The 21,313-nt window shown below is 38.8% G+C and overlaps 2 protein-coding genes across 2 annotated transcripts; both read right to left on the reverse strand.

Moving 5' to 3' along the window:
* Positions 1–662: 662 nt before the first annotated feature.
* Positions 663–2,378, reverse strand: prr18 (proline rich 18). The gene has a single exon (XM_046863737.1). It carries the CDS (start codon positions 2,102–2,104, stop codon positions 1,274–1,276), a length of 831 nt encoding a protein of 276 aa, XP_046719693.1. The 5' UTR covers positions 2,105–2,378; the 3' UTR covers positions 663–1,273.
* A 1,581-nt stretch (positions 2,379–3,959) lies between these two features.
* On the reverse strand, positions 3,960–18,509 carry sft2d1 (SFT2 domain containing 1). The gene is made up of 8 exons (XM_046873183.1): positions 18,359–18,509; positions 15,448–15,534; positions 14,249–14,331; positions 11,445–11,526; positions 9,805–9,840; positions 9,595–9,653; positions 7,548–7,577; positions 3,960–4,419 (listed from the first exon to the last, which is right to left on the reverse strand). Exons 1-8 carry the CDS (start codon positions 18,422–18,424, stop codon positions 4,380–4,382), a joined length of 483 nt encoding a protein of 160 aa, XP_046729139.1. The 5' UTR covers positions 18,425–18,509; the 3' UTR covers positions 3,960–4,379.
* Positions 18,510–21,313: the final 2,804 nt, after the last annotated feature.

The following is a 21,313-nucleotide window of genomic DNA, read 5'->3' on the forward strand; positions in this document are numbered from 1 at the left end:
ATAGATAAATAGATAGATAGACAGACAGACAGACAGACAGACAGACAGACAGACAGATAGATATTTGCTGATTATTCGTGCTCACTGTTCCAGGAATTTGTAGCTACTTGGAATGATTGAAATGAACAGAACGTTTATGAGCTTTTTTCTGCAATTCATGTCGAACAACCAGAAACATGAGCTCTGGAATTGCTGTAATAACAGGCTTGGTGATCAGAAGGGAACAAACACAATAGAAATGTTCTTTCTCGCCCAGTCTCTGAGAAAGCACATAGGATGGCATGCTATTGTTTTACGCGTGTTCATGGTAGTTAATGCTGATGAAGAATTTCTTTAAAAGAAAAAAAAAAAAAAAAACCGGGCAGCCTGGAAAATTTCCAAAGGGAACAATAAAAAAAGGTTTCGAATGAACTCAATGTCAAAGTACAACTGTTACAAATGAATAAATACTGTAATACTTATTACATTGAAATGACAAGACTGTAAAATGTAGATGTCTGGTATTCAGTGAAGACCACTGGTATATAGCAATGCATGAAGTCCAGAACTTGTATCGTGACATAATGGTTCTCAATGCTTAACTCGAACTACACCATTGAACCTTAAATTGAAAAATAAAAGTGCTGATCATTCAAATAAACAAATCAATGTAGATACAGAACTGGATATAATACACTTTATTTCATGAAAACCATAAAAACGACAAAGATCTAGTCTAGATCACAAACAGCAGAAGGTTTTAAAATAAATACTGTACAAAGCTGGTTTTTGCCAAACCCATTTACACACACACACACACACACACACACACACACACACACACACACACACACACACGTGAATTTTGCATTGTAAAGTTAGTCACATTGCCTTTGATTTCTGGCACAAAGGAAACCGTCGCGCCAGAAGAAAGAAGCCTCTGTCTTGGGTTGCGTCCCAACCCGCAACACATCCGCACCACAGGCCTGTCCATGTGAAGGACACCTGTGGCTTTGACTATGCATAGTGAGCGCAGAGACCCAGGCTTCATTGGAGGACATTCGTTTTATCCGAGTTAAATTGAATGGCGCTACATTTAGACGCAACCTGAGTGGGGAAAAAGGGGGGCCGAAGCCCCGCATGCGCGCATCGCTGTCCGTGTGAAAGAAAACTAGAAAGTCACCGGAGAGACAAAAACGCAAAGCGCCATATCAACAGGCTACAGCAAAAGGGGGGATTTTGGAGGATTCATTCCTGCGTGGGGGTTTTATTTTCCCCTTCACAGTGGCTTCCATCAGCAGCTCTTGAGGTGCGGGAGCGCGGAGAGTTTGTCCACTTTGCTGAAGGCGGCTGCGCTCTCGACGCCTTTCAGCCACTCTTTGCATTTACGCATCACCGTCTCGTCCACGTCACCGTCCTCCTCCTCGTACTCGACGTCGTCGTACTTGTGCTGGTCGTTGAGCAGGGAGATCTTCACAATCGCGCTTATGTCGTTCGAGCTGTCCGCTTTGGCCACAAGGCCCGTGCTCTTCAGTGCGCCCTGCGTTCTTTTGGACGCCACGGCGGCGCGTCGGTGTTTGGCGTCAGTCGAGCCGCAGCACTTCTGTTGCTTAGCCAGCATTTGTTTTTCGAGGTTTCGCTTCTGAATGACCAGAATGGCCTCGGGGGTGAGGCTGAGCGAGAACTGCACCTCCTGCTCGAGCTCCTCCTTGGCGTATCCGGCGCGTCTGGCCGCCGATTCCCCGGAGCTGGAGCGCGTCACGCTCTCGCACGAACCATCCAGTGGCTTGCTCGCGTTCAGCCACGAGTTTTTCAAGTCCATGACGTCCAGGTTCGGGATCGAACAGTCTGTAGGAAATTTACTGGAATGCTGTTGCTCCTGCTGATGTTGTTGTTGATGATGATGGTGGTGGTGCTGCTGTTGCGGTTTGCGTCCCAGCTGTCTCAGATTGGCGCTAGGCCACGACGTGGACAGTTTGTCCTTCTCCGGTTCCTTCTCCTCGCGAGGTTTAGGATTGAGCAAAGACTGCGGAGGGACAAGGCTCGTCACGGGTTTCTTCTTCCTGAACAGGTCTTTTCCCGGTGATGAAATCCGCGAATGAAGGTTTATGGGGGGGAAAGGCATCGTATTACCTGCGTTAAGGCGTTAAAATTCGTGAAGAAATCAAAACCGTGGCGTTCAGATTATGACCAAGCAGGAGCCGTCCATGCGCTGTATCCGCTCACACGCGCCGCGTCCACCGGTTTGCGCTTCGCTGCCGGGGAAATGAGGTTTCCTCGGGCTTTATAGATTTAGGAACAGAAGAGGTGTGGCCACAGACACGTGCCTAGAAGTGGGCGATGAGAATCCATCATTTGGTCAAGATAGATTTTCAGCCTACCAAGCATTGAGCACCTTGTGATAATCTGGAGAAAATAGGCTGAATGTTTAAAACACCATTTTTGCGACTTATGAACACAAACTCCAGACTCCAGACTGAAGGTATGTCCATGAAGCAATTTGCCTCCATCAGTGACCTTGAGTAGACATGCTTCATCCTACACTAATGTAGGCCTATTGATTTAATGCGCTCATCTTTTATTGCTTTTCTTCCCTATGGACAGACACAGTCTCCAAGTCCCCAATGCCACCATAAACTAAGTAATAATCAATATGCTTTTATACGCATAGAAATAACACTTACTGCATACCCATGAGGACTTAATACCGTCCATCCATCCATCCATCCATCCACAAACCACTGTTTATACTCCCTAATCATTATCTCTAGCTGTAAAGGACTTTGTCTCGTCAATAAACAACTGCAAATGGCGTTAAAGCCTAAAACGTGTATAAAACATCAGGACAGTCATGAAGATATGGATAGGGTTCCAATGCATGGAGCTTTTTTTTGGGTTATTCATGAATACTGAATAAAATTTGTCCATCATTTGTTTTTGTGATTAAAATATGTAAATTTCAATATAAATGTCCTAATACAGTGGTCTTTACCTTTATTTTTGCACCATGAATCATTTGTCATGCACATAACGTTATTATTCATATAATAAGGCTTAATTATTAGTTTATTACATATGTATTAACAATGTAACTCGACTCATGATAAATTAAGCTTGCACTCATTCTCTATTATCAAAGGCAGAAGTGGTCATCTTTCAAAATGTGAAAATGGAAATAAAATTATTTTTTCCTCTTTTTTTGCAGCCCAGAACAAAATGATAAACGACTCGGTACCGGTCCACGCCGCCGCCTGGTTCTGAACCCCTGTGCTAAAAAATATTGATGAGATTGAGAGCAAAAGCAGGTATCAGACTTCTGTGTTGAATAAAACCTACACAAATAAGCAATTGTGTATTGTGTAATTAACAACCTATGTATGCATTTTGCACAAAATATGGATAGAAATTGAAATCTCACTAACAGTTGAATGCTGCATCGCATCTTCGTATTACGTTGTGCAGGATGTGCTGGAGGAGGAGGGTTGCTTAATACGGAGCGCCCGCTACACATTGTCACCTTGGCAACCACAGCTGTGCAGTTTTATCACTTCAGCTTGATCAAACCCGAAAACAGAAACCATAGCAAGCAGTGTTGGGTTATTGGGTCACATTCAGACAATATAGTGGAGGGCAATCAAGTCGGATATAAAGATATAAAAAAACAAGCATGAAGCTAATCTCCTGTGTGTATGGAATAACGGTGCAGAGTGAGCGGAAGCTGATGTAGTGTGCATGAGCATCTGGAATCACATATACATGAGAAATCTACCTCGTTTACATTCATCTGTGATCTGTACAGTCATGGAAATTTGTTAACCAATGCATCATGGGATCTTTATCATGCTTTCATTTTTACACACACTGCAATTAAACAAACACACAGCAGGAAGGAAAGAAGATTTCTGACTAAACCCTTACAGACATTTACCAGAGAAACCAGTATGAAGTAGATGTGAATAGAAAACAAATGACAAACAGGATCAATAATATTTGTGTTTATTACAAGAAGTGCAGTTTTAGACAGTGTAGTAATGCTTAATGGTTTTTGGTGTGAAAAATACAAATTGCTGCATTTAATGCAAAAATTTGAATTGGAATAAGTTGAATTTTTGTGCAGCAGTCACTCATTACAACACACATATGTATTCATTTAGGGTTTCTTTCAAATCACAGTTTACAGACAGACAAGAAAAATCTTTCATATATGTTAATGAAAATAGTGAATAGTTAAATGTGAAATCCCCCAGGATACATTTCAAAATATAAAATATGCTGGCTTATATTAGGACAAAATGAAATGAAAATCTTTGCAATAAAATATCTTACATATTTACTATGTATAATCTGAGCACAGAATTTGGGTGTTTATAGCCGGACATGGCTTGTGGAGAGAAACAGCTTTAGCCCAAACAGGAAGTGAAGCACTTAATGACTGCGTCCCTGCAAAAAACAAACAAACACATAAGCACCACAGCGTTATTGTTGGAGCCCGTGTTTAAATTTTTAACTAGTGGATTGCTCAAAAACCCATTTTTTAAACTAGACCTATTCTAATTGTACAATTCATCATTGCGTGATTAACGTTAAGAGGATAATTAAAATCCGCTTGTCCAACTTGCTTATTCACCCGAGTCTTTGATCACAGAGCTGTTTGTGTTAGCCTAGCTTTATTCCTGGTCACAAAGGGGTGGATTTGTTGCTCATTTTATTCTGTTTTGGCGCGATCAGACCGACACGCCTCCCCTGACATCAGGTATGTGGTTAAGCGATGATGTAACCCACATGGTCACCATGGCAACTGCAGAACGAGGTCATGGCGCCTCCTTATCCTCATCTTCCCCATCTCCTCGTTCAGTCTCCTTCTCTCTCTCTCTCCCTCTCTCCCTCTTCTCACTATTAACGTGTTGCTATGCAGACTATATCACAGTTCTACATCCGGGAAAAGGAGGTGTGAAAAGCTGTCAAGGTTAAAAGGAATTGAGGAGAGGAAAGAGGAGGGGCTCGTGGTGACTCAGTCCTCCTCATTCTATTCAAAAGGCACGTTCAAAGACCACTCCTGCAACCCCCCACGTCAGACCTGCACGCATCTCACTACAATCCGCTGGTCGGGAAACAAATTCTCAGTACAGGAATATACCATATTAGGAAACATTAAGAAATTCATTAAGAAAACCAGCTCCATGCAGCACTGAATCACTAAGCCACGATGCAGCTCCTGTGTCTCTTAATCCAATAACAAGCCAATGAACCAAACCAGTCTTAAATGGAAGGCTTTGTGCTGTCCGTGGGTTGTAGTTTGTGCGTTTTATTAAGGAGGGACAGAACAGGAAAATTCTGAATTATTATAAATCATCATAATGCAAACCAGCCATTCGCTTTTCCAGACACTCATTCATATTCCGCTCCCATGTCAGATGGCACTTGGTTTCACACAGCTTATAGATGTCTGGCTCGCTCACACACACACACACACACACACACACACACACACACACACACACACACACACACACACACACACACACACACACACACACAGAGCTACTGATAGACAGAGTGCATTTTCCATCTAGGCCTATGCTTCTAAGAATATTTCATAGCATGGGCATCACTCTTCAAGCGCAAGTGGCTGAAAAATAAAAAAGAGGACACGGACTCTGAACCTCCACACTGCTAACAATGCGTACGAAACTTCACACAGTTAAATGAGGTTAGGTAAAACCTTTCACAAGTGGTTGTAGAACAACACAGGAAACTGGAGTATAAAAATATCTTGAAAGCAGATCATTTCTGAACATATTCGATCATTTAAAAAAATCCCCATGTTGCGATGTTTTGTTTTGACGTGGTCAGATATGAATCTTGCCAAACAAAGGAACGCCATGATCATCAACACGGATGTGAGTGGTGCATTTACAGAAGGGATGTGCAACTTTATAACTGAGGCCAATGCACAGCCAACAATACGATACGTGAAGCAGCTGATGCGATTCACACGTTATGATGAAGTGCGATCTGATTTCGGGTTTGATTCGACACAATGCGATTCAAAAAAGGATTCTATGCAATTCAGAACAAAGATAGTTTGCTTTTATATCTTTTGTTCAGAGATACAGCAAATCATCAATTTACTTAAGTGCCTTCTGACTTGTAACGCATGCCCCCTTTCGCAAACAATAACACTTCTTTGTAGTGCAAAAACAACTCTACCTCTGCCATGTTAATCTGTATTCTCTATGACTCTTTTTTACAGATGTTAAAAACTGTGCATCGTGATACAATACCAACTTCTTCACCCTTCAAAAATCTGTGCAGCACAACGTTAAATTTTACGCAGATGCACCGATGCGGATCAGTGAATCTTACCAACACTAATATACAGTGTTCGTTCATTCATCCTTAGTAACTCTGTGGGCAGTGGTGCGCATTGTGTGAAACAAAACCAACTCGATATGTTAAACATGTTAGCAGGATTAACAGTGTCTAATGCAGTGCCATTTCCAAGGGGGAAAAAATTTGTTTTAAGTCATTGATAGAGACAATGGCACCGTGTTACACTGCTACTACAGGGCACAGAGAGAAAAAAGACCTACAGAATCCCTTATAACACAAACCTGCTTTATAAATTCTGCTAACAATAAAAAGTCAATGACTACAAATGACACACAGCCTCATTAATTCTCCTCTGCTTTTTAAATTCTTTAGTAAGGAATGAAACAAATAGCTTTATGGGGGTCAGCTAAAGAGCAGACAGAGGACACAAGGGAAAAAAATAAAAATCCCAGAGCCATTTGTTTGGTACAGACACCCCATCTTGCTCCAGGAGAGGATTAGTGCCATATGGTCAGGGACAACAACACAGGCGTGGGTAAATAACATGTTTTCCTTCCGTTAGAGACAAAAAACAAACCACCCAGATTGAGCAGGAGAGGTTACATGGTGACATTTGGAGGAATTCTGCAGTCCTGGTTGGAATTAAGTACTGATATCTTATCTCGTCTGTCAACTGTCACAACAGACCTAAACTGGAACATGCAGAGTAAGAAGAAGGCTCAAGGAGTCAGAAAGCTAATCCCCTTGTCTTTACACAGATGATAAAAATGAATAAGATGTTCTTTATAAGTGTAAGTTTGTACACATATACAGTATACAGTTTGCTAGCTCTGACTACTGCGCTCTCTGACCGTCCAATCAAAAGACATGAAAATGCATAATGTTACTGTACGCCTGCTAGATGGCCCCGGTGTCGCCTACTCAAAATCCGATTGGTTAAAGCAACGTGTACTTTATGATTCAGGTGCTGTTGATTCTTATTCCTTTGACCTCAACACGTAATGTGGTGGCTGAAGAGCAACTCAATGTGGAACTATATAAAATGTCAGGGGGAAAAAATTATAAATTAACATTTAAATCCCTGTAGATCATTTTAGCATCACTTTATGGTTGTTAATAGGAAAGGAAAAAAAAAATCTTGCCCTTACAGCCTGCCACTAATATACAGTATATATAAATATATAATATAAAAGACACACACATGCACAATATAGGAGATAATTGTTTCAGCTTACCGTGCAAAAGGAATGTACGAGATGCTGTACCTAAAAAAATAAATAAAAAAAGAGCAAGTCTTTATAACTCTGGCACAAATAAACTATAACGGAGATATCTTATAATAAGATATTTAATTACATTCCTATTTATGAGATAACACAGTGTTTAATGGTTTATGATCTATTGTAGGCTTTCAAACAAACAGGGAGTCTATGGGTAATGGGCATCATTCATATAAACTCTATACCATATATAATTCTCAAACTGTTTACAGCCACGAACACCTTTTATAATAAAATGACTTACAAGGACGCATTGGAAAATCACAGCACAGATTGTATCTTAAAAGCATACAATTTAAACTATGTGAAATGTAAGCAAAAAAATACAAATCAATATTGGAATATGAAATATAATATATTAACAGCACTTAACGGGTATTGCAGTTTTCTTAAAGTCAACATTATTTAGACTTATTATTGATTTTATTTTTTTAACAATTGTTTTTATTGTAATTGAAGGCTCGGTTTATATTTACAACCATGATCGAAAGGAACATTTGTAATTGAAAATTGCTAAACCTTCTAACATGGAGCCATTTAAGGAGACAAGGATTGGGTTAAATATTTACAAAGTACTGTTCTAGTGGCATCTCATGCACTGCATGCTAGATAGTATATTAACAGATTGTGCTATCCAGGCATGTATGGAATCTCACTGGCACACATGAGCAGGCTCGAGGCTTGTACCCGACCTCCAATGCTAAAGAATACTCGGTATAAGAAAAGGCCCATCTCTAAATGAGTGTGAGGATCATGTTGGCTTGTGTGTGTGTCTGTGTGTGTGGAACGAGCAGTTGCCAGGGGGATGGCACTTGTCTGCTATGCCTGATATGACTCAGGATGTGGAGGAAGAGAAACGCATCGTCAGTGATGATGACAATTACACTGGTAATAAAGTCTGGGCCAGTGACGTGTGTAAAAGCACCACACACGCATGCCGAGAGGAAGGAATGCAAATAAAGTTAGTCATTTGTCTCTACGGCAGTCTGTGGTGTTACTGTAACCAGCTGAGAAAGTCAAGACATGCCAACAGAGATTAGCTTTATTCCAATCCTAACAAAAGCTTAACCTGTTTGTGGCAGTGGTTCGTGAGTGGAGGACGGAGCCGGACGAAAAAGAGGGCACTGATTAGTCTTATCAGATACAGGTGAAGTCTTACTGCTCGTTTCATCTGGCTCCGCCCTCTAACTTATTTATATAGCCACTACATGACTTACAATATTCAAATCCTTTCTGGCTTTTGCCAACCACGTATTGTTGCTCAAAAGTGCTTTGAGTCTCTTTATCAATGAATAAATCAACATAATTTTCACCCAGGGTGCCAATAATTCTAGGGATGATTGGGTTACTCCACTCTCTACGCTTCATTTAATAAAAGCATAATGAAGTGGGTATTTTGGTGATAATTACTGTTAGTCTAATCCTTAATTTCTGTATATATATATATATATCTATGTTTTGGACTTGCTCAGCCTATACTATCCCTCACCTTCAATATTTTTAGTTCCATTTGGTTGATTTCTTTTTGTCTGTATGAACAGCATGCAGTTATAGCAACCCGCTTGGCTTAATTAAAGCTGAATCATGCACACTTAGCCACAGGAGCTTGCAGATGGCAGAGGTCCAGACAGAAAAGGGAGTCAATGCCAGGCTGATTTCGTGCTGCAGGGCACACTGTGGCAGAATGGGCCTTTACTTACTGACTGGATAATCCAGTCTCAGATGACACACACACACACACACACACACACACACACACACACACACACACACACACACACACACACACACACACACACACACACACACACACACACACACACACACACACACTTTTCTTAAAGCTATAATCCCAATCTACCAATCAGGGTGGAAAATGCAATTAAACCCATTTCCCAGTACTACCAATTAGAATTACTAATAAACCTCTGCACAATTTAGTAGAAAATTAATTTTTAATTTTTTTTGCTAAGGAAGTGCACAAGTTCAGCATGTTACTTACCAGGTCATAGCTAAGAACTGTAAAATGCAGAAGATGATAGCCAGCCCCTTTTTCTTCCACTAAAGGAAACAAATCAAAACAATGAAAGGAGTTTTCTACAGCTGCAAAGATTTAATTATTGATTAATTATACATTTTTAATCATAATTGACTTCCAGGATAAACCTTACTGAGTCAACATTGTTGTAATGGATCATGCAAAGCTGCTTACCCAAAAGACTGCACATAAGGTCAGGGCAAGGCACAGCTGGAGAAAACAAACATAAATCGGTACTGCTTCACAAAACAGATCGAAAAATGATGGTATAATAGTTTAATGGCGAACATCTGTTAAGATATCCTAGAACTCGAAAACGCCAATATTTCCTGAACGAGGGATTCAGATAGTGATTGGTTCTTGCATCAAATTCAATACAAACCAAGTTTTAATGACTTCATTCAGAATGTTATGCGTGATTTCGCATCAGTCATGTCCTAAAGCACACAGTGACCCAGTGCATAAAAAAACGTTAACTCATAAGATAGCTAAGTCCTACTGTAGCTGTTAGTAATTTATGTGCTATATTAACACTATGAGCCTCAAGAGGACTTGTGTTTCAGCGATTTCCTTTTATTCAACTTAGCTCAAAAGTAAAAATGAGAAATTTGGATTTGCATACTTTACTACCGTAATTTCCGGACTACAAAGCGCATCCATATATAAGCCACACCCACTGAATTTGACAAAGATTTTTATTTTGAACATAAATAAGCCGCACCTGTCTATAAGCCTACATTGTCTACATTGAAACTAATGAACTTTACACAGTCTTTAATGAAAGACAGTGTCTGTTACACGGTGTAACGGGTGAAATATGTTGTGGCTCCTTTAAGAGCAGAGCGGTATTTTGGGAATAGCCTGCTGCCGCATTTTTCCGCTATTACTGCATGTGTGCAAGACCGAGGAATATGTCCCTATTATTTTCTGATGCTCATTTCTAAGTTTCTTTGACTAACCCGTAACGCTGTTGCCAAGAAAAATAAAAAAAGCACGAGTTTTGGAAACCTGTCTGTGCTTATATGATTTCTGTTGCAACTGGAGTTAGCGAGCTCTCCCATAATCCAGACTCATTCCTTTCACAACTATTTCTCTCGGGAATTTTTCTTTTGGCATCGTCATGCGTTTAGCAAAAAGTTTTTTCTCCCGATGCCGTGCAGCTCAGAACACAGGTGAGGAAATTTCATTGGTCTAATGTTATGGAGTTCAGTTTTTTGGCTTGAAGTTTGTGAAACCGGGAAAAACCCAGAAAAATTCATAAATTAGCCGCTTCGTTGTTTAAGCCGCGGGGTTCAAAAAGCGGCTTATAGTCTGAAAAATACGATACTAAATTTTCAATAGTAGGGAGAAAAACACTGGATATTTGCCTTGATGTTTATCTTACTGAACTCAAGGTGTTGAAGAGATCCTCTGATATCCTGATTTCTTATTATTTGTTAATGCTGAGGAAGCGTTTTTCCAAATCAGAGGCTGGAAATCATAAGCTACAACCAGTTTTCGCAAGTCCTGATCCATAGTGTTGTGTATAAAGAGCTGTGTAAATTCTCCTTATACTGAAAACGTAGGCTTTTCCTTAACATTAAACGTCTGGGCCTTTGGTGTCATATTAGTTCAAGCTCCTGTAATGACTTCATGCCTTCTCAATTCTCTTCCGGGCTCAAAGTGCAGTGGTGTGAAAATTATTCTGGGTCAAAATGCTAAAGTGCTATCCAGGCAAGACACAGCTGAATCGAGGTGTGAGAAAGAAAGACAGAAAGAAAAAGAAAGAAAAAAACACTTCAGAAAAGCAGTTAGACACATATGAGATGCCTTACCAGCATGACACAAGTGGCTATGAGTCTGTTCGGCTCAAACATGCGCTTCAGCTGCTTCAATGGACCCATCAGGAAACAGGTGCTGGAGGGAAAATGAGAAATAAAAAGCTAAAATCACGGTAATACAGCGAACAGACATGCCACATAGGAAAACTCATTAACATTATACTCATTATAACCTTCTTTTACCTTAGAAATATTGCTAAAGTATGAAATATGTCGTTTCAGGATTCAGAAAAAAAACTAGTTCATGCTTTTACTACATTTAGATGCATAAATAAGCATTAACTGATGCTTTTTGTAGAATAGGACCCATTAGTTTGTGTCCTAATCTATAAAAAAGCATTCATTCAGGTTCTTGAGAGTGCTGAATAATACGGCAATTCCAAAAACTCCCATTGATGTTCGACTTGATCGAGATCTGATTAAGGTGAAGGTCATAGCAAATGATTTCTTTTATTTCCACCCTCAGTGTTTGTGCTTTATGAAAGGGGGCTTTGTGTCATCCTGTGAGAGACCACCCGTAACACGTATACAAATGTCTCAACAGCTGCTTCTGTTTTTTCACCTTTAAAATCACACTAATGCATATTTGCTTTTCCAAAAAAAATCTAAATCAAGATATAAACCGTTCATACTGAAAAAGTTTGTGCCCCAATTCTGAACATTTTCTTAGATCTTTCCTTCTTGATTCAAAATCCAGGTCAAATGAGGCTCTTCAGGATTTTATACGTAAGGCAGGAAGTTAGTGCTTAAATGTGTCAAGGGGGATGCGAACAAACTCCACTTGATTTATACATGGTTTTCTTTTAACACCCATTCATATGAGAAAATTCAACATTCACAAATGTATTGCACTTTTTATTTCTAAAACAAGGTTTCAGGCTCTCAGCTCAGTTTCCAGGGTGATGGAGGTACCAGGATTTGTAATTAAATTTGAGACTAAATCCGATTACGAGGCATCACTGAGATTTCTCATTCTCCGCTCTCTCTCTCTCCTGACGTGACCACGGACAGTACGGTTTCGGTCCCCTGAGGCCTGGGGATCTCCAAAGTGTGTTACTCGAGTGGACTAACTGAGGTATATATTAGATTAGTGAAGGTCTAATGCATGAGCAGCAGTCATGGGACATGAATCGCGCTAAGAAGCAGACGTCTACATCAGACCGGACCTACGATATCATCCGTGACCTCTGAGAAGACTTAAAGGCGCGGCTGCTTTTGCGAGGAAAGAAAAGTGCACATGTGAAACGTAAAGACGAGACAGCATAGAAGAAAAACGCTGTGCTATTAAGCTAATGAAAGGAGCAGAATGTCTAGTAGGTTTTAATAATTTATTATTTTTTTCTTGAATGCTTTCCGTATTTAGCTTTCAGCGCCGGTCTCACAAACATGCGTCTGCATATCAATAAATGCAGATTTTATTAGCATGTTTAAAGCTTTATTATAAAAGATTTTTAATGCTATAATGTTTGAAATTAAGGTCAGATTTTGTCACTTAAATCATTTCAAACAAACACTATATTCACCTGATCAGTGCATAGGACACAGAAATGATGGATAAATACGGTTTGATGGATACATACGGTTTTAGTCGAATTTTTTCAGAATGTGCTGACAGCAGCCAAGGCACGAGAGTATGGAGGGAAATTCTGGAGTGTTTTCATGCATTTTACCACCAGTTAATGATTAGGCCTCTTCCTGGTTCCTGCATAACTGATTGCAATGTGCTGTCACAACAGACCGGTGCAGCTTTCCAGCTTGAGCCACGTATACACCTTATGGAAACACGACCCAGAAGAAACCGTTTGTACTTAAAAAGAATGCAGATGAGCTGCGGGACTTATAAAGTCAATTGGGATCGTATCTGTTTCAAATGCTAACTAGGAGGCAGCCTCACTTTTCTTTTTATGGCTGAGGGTAAAGACATGACGCTGAAACCAAACAGAATTTCTCAGAAAAGAAAAAATATGGCCATAATAGAGGGAAGATAAGGGATGGAGTTATGCGGTGTCTGTGTAAAAAAAAAAAAAAAAAAAGACCTGATTTTGAACAGAAATAATGACCCAGATCTCATGCATGGAAAAAAAGAAGAAACAAAAAAAGTGCATGCAAGCTTTGAGCCCGTGTCTTAATTTTCACACATGCGAGAGGGCACTGTCTCGCTCTGCGTACACGTGCGTGGGCGATTCTTCTTGCTGATTTTCTCGTGAAAGGACACTTTAACACTGCATGAATTTGCTGTATTGCATAACACTGTGGTGTAAAGCTGGAGCGGAAGCATATTCAGGCCATGTTGAATTATGAGAGTTTTTTTTTTTTTTTTTCAAAACCGGTCTTGGGTTTTTTTTTGGATTTGGGCAGCCTAAATCTCATACAGAATACTGAATAGTGGCAACCGAAGAAGTGCAGATGTTTAAGGGGTTGAGATCACATTAAATTCGCGTGCGTTAAAAGGACCGCGTTTCCATGGAGAGGAGTTCGGCATACCTTCGAACATTTGTGCGAGAGCAACAAAACCAAGTGGATAAACAACAGACTGTGATTGAAATGACAGAGACAAGCATGTGGGATTAGTCATGTAAGGGTTCTGCATTAATGATTAAAGCAACGATCAGTAGCTTCCGAGAGGGTCGTCTGTGGGGCAAGCTTCATGTCTAACAACAAAGTGTGTGGTGAAATCTACTAGTGTTGGGTGGCATTGTCATATGGCAGTGTAGTGTAAGAACTTATGCATGAGCCCTTGTGTGAGAACTTGGCACTGAAGGACATGGTCAGTCACACAGCGTTTGAAGGCATCTTACCTGGATAGTGCGGCAACGTTTCCTAAGGTGTAAAAGACTGCGAACAGCCCCAGTCCATTGGGCAGGAATAGGAGCGCCGTGCCCTGTTAAATCCAAAAACAAAGAACCGATGCATAAAAATCATTCAGCACAAAAGTGTAAAAATGAACATAAAATAAAAATACAGACTGATTAATTTCTGCGATATTTTTAATCATCACAGTAATAAATGTAGAATAAATGCAAAAATGACTTCATTGATATTGGGTAAACACTGCCACCTAGTGGGGGTATTTTTAACTTCCAACCAGAAGTGTACTGCTTCCCTACACTATCATGTACTGACCTTTACAAGAGGGTGAAACGAGAGACTTTTTCCATTTCATTGATATTAAATGATACATTGGTTTAAATATGGTTTATGTGCAAATGCACTTGTACAGATGTCAACCAGCTGCTACAAAAACAACATAGTAAAATTAGATAAACAATGACATTTCAATTTACTATCAGAGTTTTGGTAATCGAAATCGTCTGATTCCAGCTGCCATGTTCTTATGCACACACAGCGGGTGGGTTAACATAATTCTCTAATCTGTTATCAGCACAACCACAAAAAACAAATGTGTGTCATGTTCTGGGCGGAGGAGTGGGCTACGGCGTCGAAGGTCAACGTTAGTCTTCGGTATAAAACTTTCACAGTGTTCTCAGTTTATCATCACCATTACAAATGATTTGTATAGAACAGATACCATTATTTATGGCAATTTCTCTTTAGTTACTGGTTTATTTTTATAGTTTCTTCTTATTTCTCATTAATGGCTGTTTTTAGCTCAAATGATTCTGGTTTATTGGAGCGTTCAAAATGCTCAAAACGAAATCTATCAATCACTTCGATTGTTTGATCTGAAAACAAGTCTTTTTTGGTGTATATCCTACAGCAGTGTACTCCAATGGCACTATGCATAGCTCCTACACAGAATGAGTAAAGGCTGGATTTGTAGTGAAAACGTTCACCTAGCGGTAGCTAGTTACCTCCTGAATGGAATATCATGGAACTGGCTGTGTTCCTGGACACAGCCTCGGGATAAACTACTCTGCTTCGCCTCTTGCACAGCGTGAATGTCATTTAAACTTTGCTGAATGTCACCTCTTCACTATGCATGGCCTTATTTAGACGCTTTACCTAATCCCTTCCTAAAAACTAGAAAACGACTCACCAGTATGGAGCAAAGGATCCCGGCGGAGAAGCATATGATGAACCATTTGATCCTCGTGCTGTAACTGAGTGTGGAGGCATCCAGGATCTGAGGGGAACAATAGCAGGATATCACATGGTTCCTTTCATGCTGACTGAGACAAAAATCAAAGACTAATAGGTCTAACACTTAACACTCTGTGACACTTGAAACCCAGAGGTTCACAGGCAGCTGCTGTAAATTTTAAACAGACTAGCTGGAATTTTTCTTTTCCTAGTGACCCATGTGGGTAGTATTCCTATTTACACACAAATACAGGTTGTGTTGTGTGAGATGAGAGACAAGAAAACACAAGATACTAACAGAATTGTGCCAGAAGTAAAGATAAACTGCCACCTGTTTCCTCCATAATGAATACAACGACTGCAATATTATAACTTCATTTATCCGCAATATATAACAACATAAACTGAAGAGTACCAAACAAATTAATCTTGTGTTTAGATTAAACAGCATTGAAAGCTTGCGTCCTGTGGATTTAACAAGGGCACATGAGTAAAATCTAAATGTCTAGACGTCTAGGAGTTTATAGTTTACATGAGGAAATCGTAGTTTCTCACTATTGAGGATTAAAAACTTTTTTCGACTTTTGTCTCTCAGCGGTTTGTCGTCGAAAACATGAGCACATTATGAGAACGTCAAGGCTAACAAACATCTAACGCCGCTAAAGAAAGGAACCTGATCAGCAGGTGGTGCAGATTTATTTGGTGGAGTTTGGAATGATCATAATGCATTTCTACAAGATTTCAATGCGTAATTACAGACGAGTAAACAAACAAAAGGTTCCCATGTTCCCAGAAGAGGAACAAATAAACTAAACTATATAATATACATTTTTAAGGGATATGTTTTCATTATAATTAGCCTCGAGCCGGATGTCCAGCTGGGGTATAGGCAGGGGTTTACACCATCAATGTCGTTTTTTAACGTCGTGCTGAAGTCGGTATTTGACGGTATGTTGTTAGACGTAAGATTCAGAAGGCGTCTAAAATAAACGTTCATGGGATTTCATGAGATTTTTCAAAACAATTAAGCCAAAGATCATGGACTTACCTTTCAACATGTGTCCTCTGAATGCATTGGTGAAACAAATACATAATGAATGTGTATATTAGTATCAGATATCAGTGCAAAGTGAAAACAGAATAAACGTGTAGAGTCTGAAAACGGAAGCGTGTTTGATCAGGGTTCAGAACTAACGACTTCCTAACACTCAGGGTCTTTGACCACAATGTAAACAAAGCACCAAACAAAAACACAGACAAACAAACAAACAAACAAACACATACAAACACACACACACACACACAGTATCTACAAAGGTGGAAAGTACCGAATTAATTTTACTTGCGTTACTGTAACTGAGGAATGTTTTGTGTACATTTTTTGTACTTTTTAAATTCTGTAGTTTGACTTTTATCTAAGGATGTTTTGTTTGAAGTTTTGTACTCGACAACAATCTAAATCATATCCGTCACGGGGGTGGGGGTGGGGGTGTAATTAAAGGGGCGGAAAACAAACGCGCTAAACCCATAAGAATAAAAGATGGAGGTGGACAAGTCAAATGTTCATTAAATGTTAATGAAACAAAGCCCTGGCTATATTTAAGCGACTGCTTTGACTTCAAGTGCAAGAAAGGCAACAGCTTTATTACGCGTTATAAACTGTGTTTGCCCAAAGCGACTGAACTGGCAGCTTATAAACACTAGACAACCTGCGCAAGTATTTATAAATAAATTAACAATACTTATATCTTTAGTTTACATGAATGTTGTATAGTTGCGTGATATTGCTAATGTTGGTTAGCACCAGAATTGGAAATGGACGGAGTAGTAAAAATTGTCAATGCACAAGGAAGACACGTGTCATACGAAATGCATGAAAAGTGTTATATTTTACAGTTGTTTTGATGATGTTGCATCAGATTTGAGAGCTGCTGTACAGCCAATCACACACCTTTTGTTGAAAATGCAGCGTCCAATCAAAGCGTTTGGATTCGGCACTGCGGAAAAAGCCGGAGTTGTTCAAGTTTCTCCTGCGATAAATGTCATTTATGATCATAAATAACGTTCTAAAAAGTAGAATTTGTTAGTGCGAAAGTGCAAACACGCATTAGACTCACATTTATTTTAGTTTTTGCACTTTAATTTGTAAAAGTGTAAATTTCAATTAGTTATTTTTTATTTGAGTTTTTTAGATTTTTGACTTGTAACTTTACTTGTACTCAAGTAAACTTTCATTGCAGTACAGTATTGCAACAGGACTTTTAATTGAGTAGAATATTTTAATACTCCTTCCACATCTGATTATATTTATCTATAAACAAACACACATACACAAACATACACAATACACTTTTTTGTCATCCATTATTTCCTAGTTAACTAGTTTTACTTTTGATTTCACTCGTGTGTGTGTGTGTGTGTGTGTGTGTGTGTGTGTGTGTGTGTACCAGTACGTTTACAGCTCGCATTGTGTATTTATGTGTGTGTAGCTTTACATGCAAAACTGTCACAAGTTTAGAGCTGTATCCCAAACAACCACTTGTCCCCTACTTAGGCGCACTTCTTAGGGTACAACTTAATGACATTTCTACGCAATATAGTGCAGCATTATAGTGGAGGGAAATTCATTTCGGACACGGCCATGAAGCAAGTACCGGAAATACGAATCTAGTATTTTCGTCTACACAATTCTACATATTTCTGCCCAAACTAGTTCAATGGACATCTTAATAGAGCCGAGTGAAAGTTTGCAGTGTGCATGCTAACAGTCTTAGCACATTTATGCTCTTTATAACGAAACGCAACAAATGAAAGCTGCGATAAGGAAGACATTTTCCCAGAAGTGAGCACACGGTTATTGGAGTTACCTGCGAAGTCAACCCGAGCTCCTCATTATCCTCCCGTCCGTTTAAAACCCGCCGCAGCTTGTCCATGTCTCTCCCACTTTCGCTCTGAAATAAGATTCTGCCACTTCCTCAAACTCCACACATACACAGAAACTACCGGGGCGGGGCGAAGGCCGGATCTCAAATAACACGCCCTATCTAGGGTTTCTGAGTAGAGCTGGAAATACAATCTTATGCACCCTTTCTAGTGCACTACACCAATCTATTTAGCGGTTATGGGGCCGTTTGGAGTTCAGCCTTTCTGTATGACTTCCGCCTGGTTTATGAGATTCATGCAATCATGAGCATTAAGGATGAAGTACATAGTAATATTTTAGGGTTATATAAAGTACCCACTCTTTTAGGGTTATATAAAGTACCCACTCTTTTAGGTTTATATAGAGTACTAACTCTTTTAGGGTTATATAAAGTACCCATTTCCATAGGGTTATATAGAGTCCCCACTCCTTTAGGGTTATATAAAGTACCCATTTCCATAGGGTTATATAAAGTACCCACTCTTTTAGGTTTATATAGAGTACTAACTCTTTTAGGGTTATATAGAGTACCCATTTCCATAGGGTTATATAGAGTACCCACTCCTTTATGGTTATATAGAGTACCCATTTCCATAGGGTTATATAGAGTACCCATTTCCATAGGGTTATATAGAGTACACACTCCTTTATGGTTATATAGAGTACCCATTTCCATAGGGTTATATAGAGTACCCACTTTTTTACGGTTATATAGAGTACCCATTTCCATAGGGTTATATAGAGTACCCATTTCCATAGGGTTATATAGAGTACCCACTCTTTTAGGTTTATATAGAGTACCCACTTTTTTACGGTTATATAGAGTACCCATTTCCATAGGGTTATATAGAGTCCCCACTCCTTTATGGTTATATAGAGTACCCATTCTCATACGGTTATATAGAGTACCCACTTTATAGGGTTATATAAAGTACCCATTCTCATAGGGTTATATAGAGTACCCATTCCTTCAGGTTTATAAAAAGTACCCATTCCCATAGGGTTATATAGAGTCCCCACTCCTTTAGGGTTATATAGAGTACCCATTCCCTTAGGGTTATATAGAGTACCCATTCCTTTAGGTTTATATAAAGTACCCATTCCCATAGGGTTATATAGAGTACCCATTCCCATAGGGTTATATAGAGTACCCATTCCTTTAGGTTTATAATATAATATATATAAACCTAAAGGAATGGTACTCTATATAACCCTAAGGCTTAGGGTTATATAGAGTACCCATTCCTTTAGGTTTATATAAAGTACCCATTCCCTTAGGGTTATATAGAGTACCCATTCCTTTAGGTTTAGGATTAAATAGGTACTCTACTTAAAAGCTGAAAAGAGAATGAAAAGACAAAGCAGTCATTGTTAAAGGAAGTGGTTATGAGGGTGTTGATGATGACTATAAGATAAACCTTTGATGAATCATAGATATCCTGCAGGTAAAAGCAGCAAAGAAAAGCTTTAGTTGTTAAACTGGTCCACAGACAACCCCACGATCTTCACATCTAAAAATGCTTTACAAACAAGCTTTGCTGCTTCCTCAATACTTTTTGACTTCTCAATAAACTGATGAACAGCTACTGTTGCTTCTCTAAATTCATAATGAGGTCCTGTTTTTTTGGTATGATGTTTATACACGTGTGTATACTAATGTGTGTGAAATGTAGTAGTGTGATAATTGAACAAAAGAATCACAAAACTAAACGAGAAAAGGAAAAATCAGTTCACATTTAAAGCCACCATTCAATCATTTTACAACTCAGACAGCACATTTTACGATACGATTTATTTAGAAACCGCAGGCATGCAAGCCAATACAAAGGAAAATAACAATATGAATCTGATCCACATTCTCAGAAATGTGGCTACTACAATGCACTTTTCCTTGTGCCCAGGGTGGTACCATCACTAATGCAATTTTATACCTTCTTCCTTCTATAGAATTGGACCTAAAGGACCAGAGATGTACTTTTTTAAAGCTTTTTATAATAAATCATAATTATTAATGATTATTAATGTGAATATGAAACCTTTGTGATTTAACATCATGTTCAGGGTCAAAGTAAAAATACTTCATACATGCAGTTTTAGAATGCTGGTAAAACATTATACATTTAACACACATCCCTTCCAAAGAAAAACAAAAAAACAAGAGTAAGAAATGACTTTTGTTCACACTTCATTTTCAGTGATGTTCATGGTGGTTTAAAAAAAGATCTCTATGTTAACTATCTATATAAAATCACTGATTTTACTCTTAGGTGTTCATGTATAAGTCTAGATTTCAGCTCAAAATCATGAACACAATCTGATTTGGTTTAAATGAAGGGTTAAGGCTTATGACTGAGGTAAACAGGTACTGTATCTGCTTTCAGCACGTTGTATCATAAACAAATATCATATTCAGTACAATGAAATTCATGCTGAAAAAGAAATCGGGGAAAAAACTTGAGCATTTTTCACACGTAAGATTCGACTAAATGTGCACGCCGAATCTTTCTTTTTTTTCTTTTTATCACATTAAATTCCAGCTTGCCAGAAATCTATTTTCGAAAACAGTCTGCGTTTATTCCTTCCTTAATGTTAAAAAAAAAAAAATACAAAATACAAAAATGGAGGAATGAAAGATTAGTGCAACAACGTGGGGGTACTTATTTACAAGCCTCAGTGTCAAACCGAACCATGTCAAGTGCACTTCGAAAACAAGGAAACGAATGAAACAGAACCAGCAGGCGAAATAAAAAATTAAATAAATAAATAAATATTTATGATTAAAAAAAAAAAAAAAAAAGATTTCTGACTATATAAAAAAATTGCTTTCTAAATACGTTTATGATAAAGAAGCAGACAAAAAAGTATTTTAAATTAAATAAATATAAATAAATAAATAAAT

This window comes from Silurus meridionalis, chromosome 2 (genome assembly GCF_014805685.1).
Source record: "Silurus meridionalis isolate SWU-2019-XX chromosome 2, ASM1480568v1, whole genome shotgun sequence".
Taxonomy (NCBI): domain Eukaryota; kingdom Metazoa; phylum Chordata; class Actinopteri; order Siluriformes; family Siluridae; genus Silurus; species Silurus meridionalis.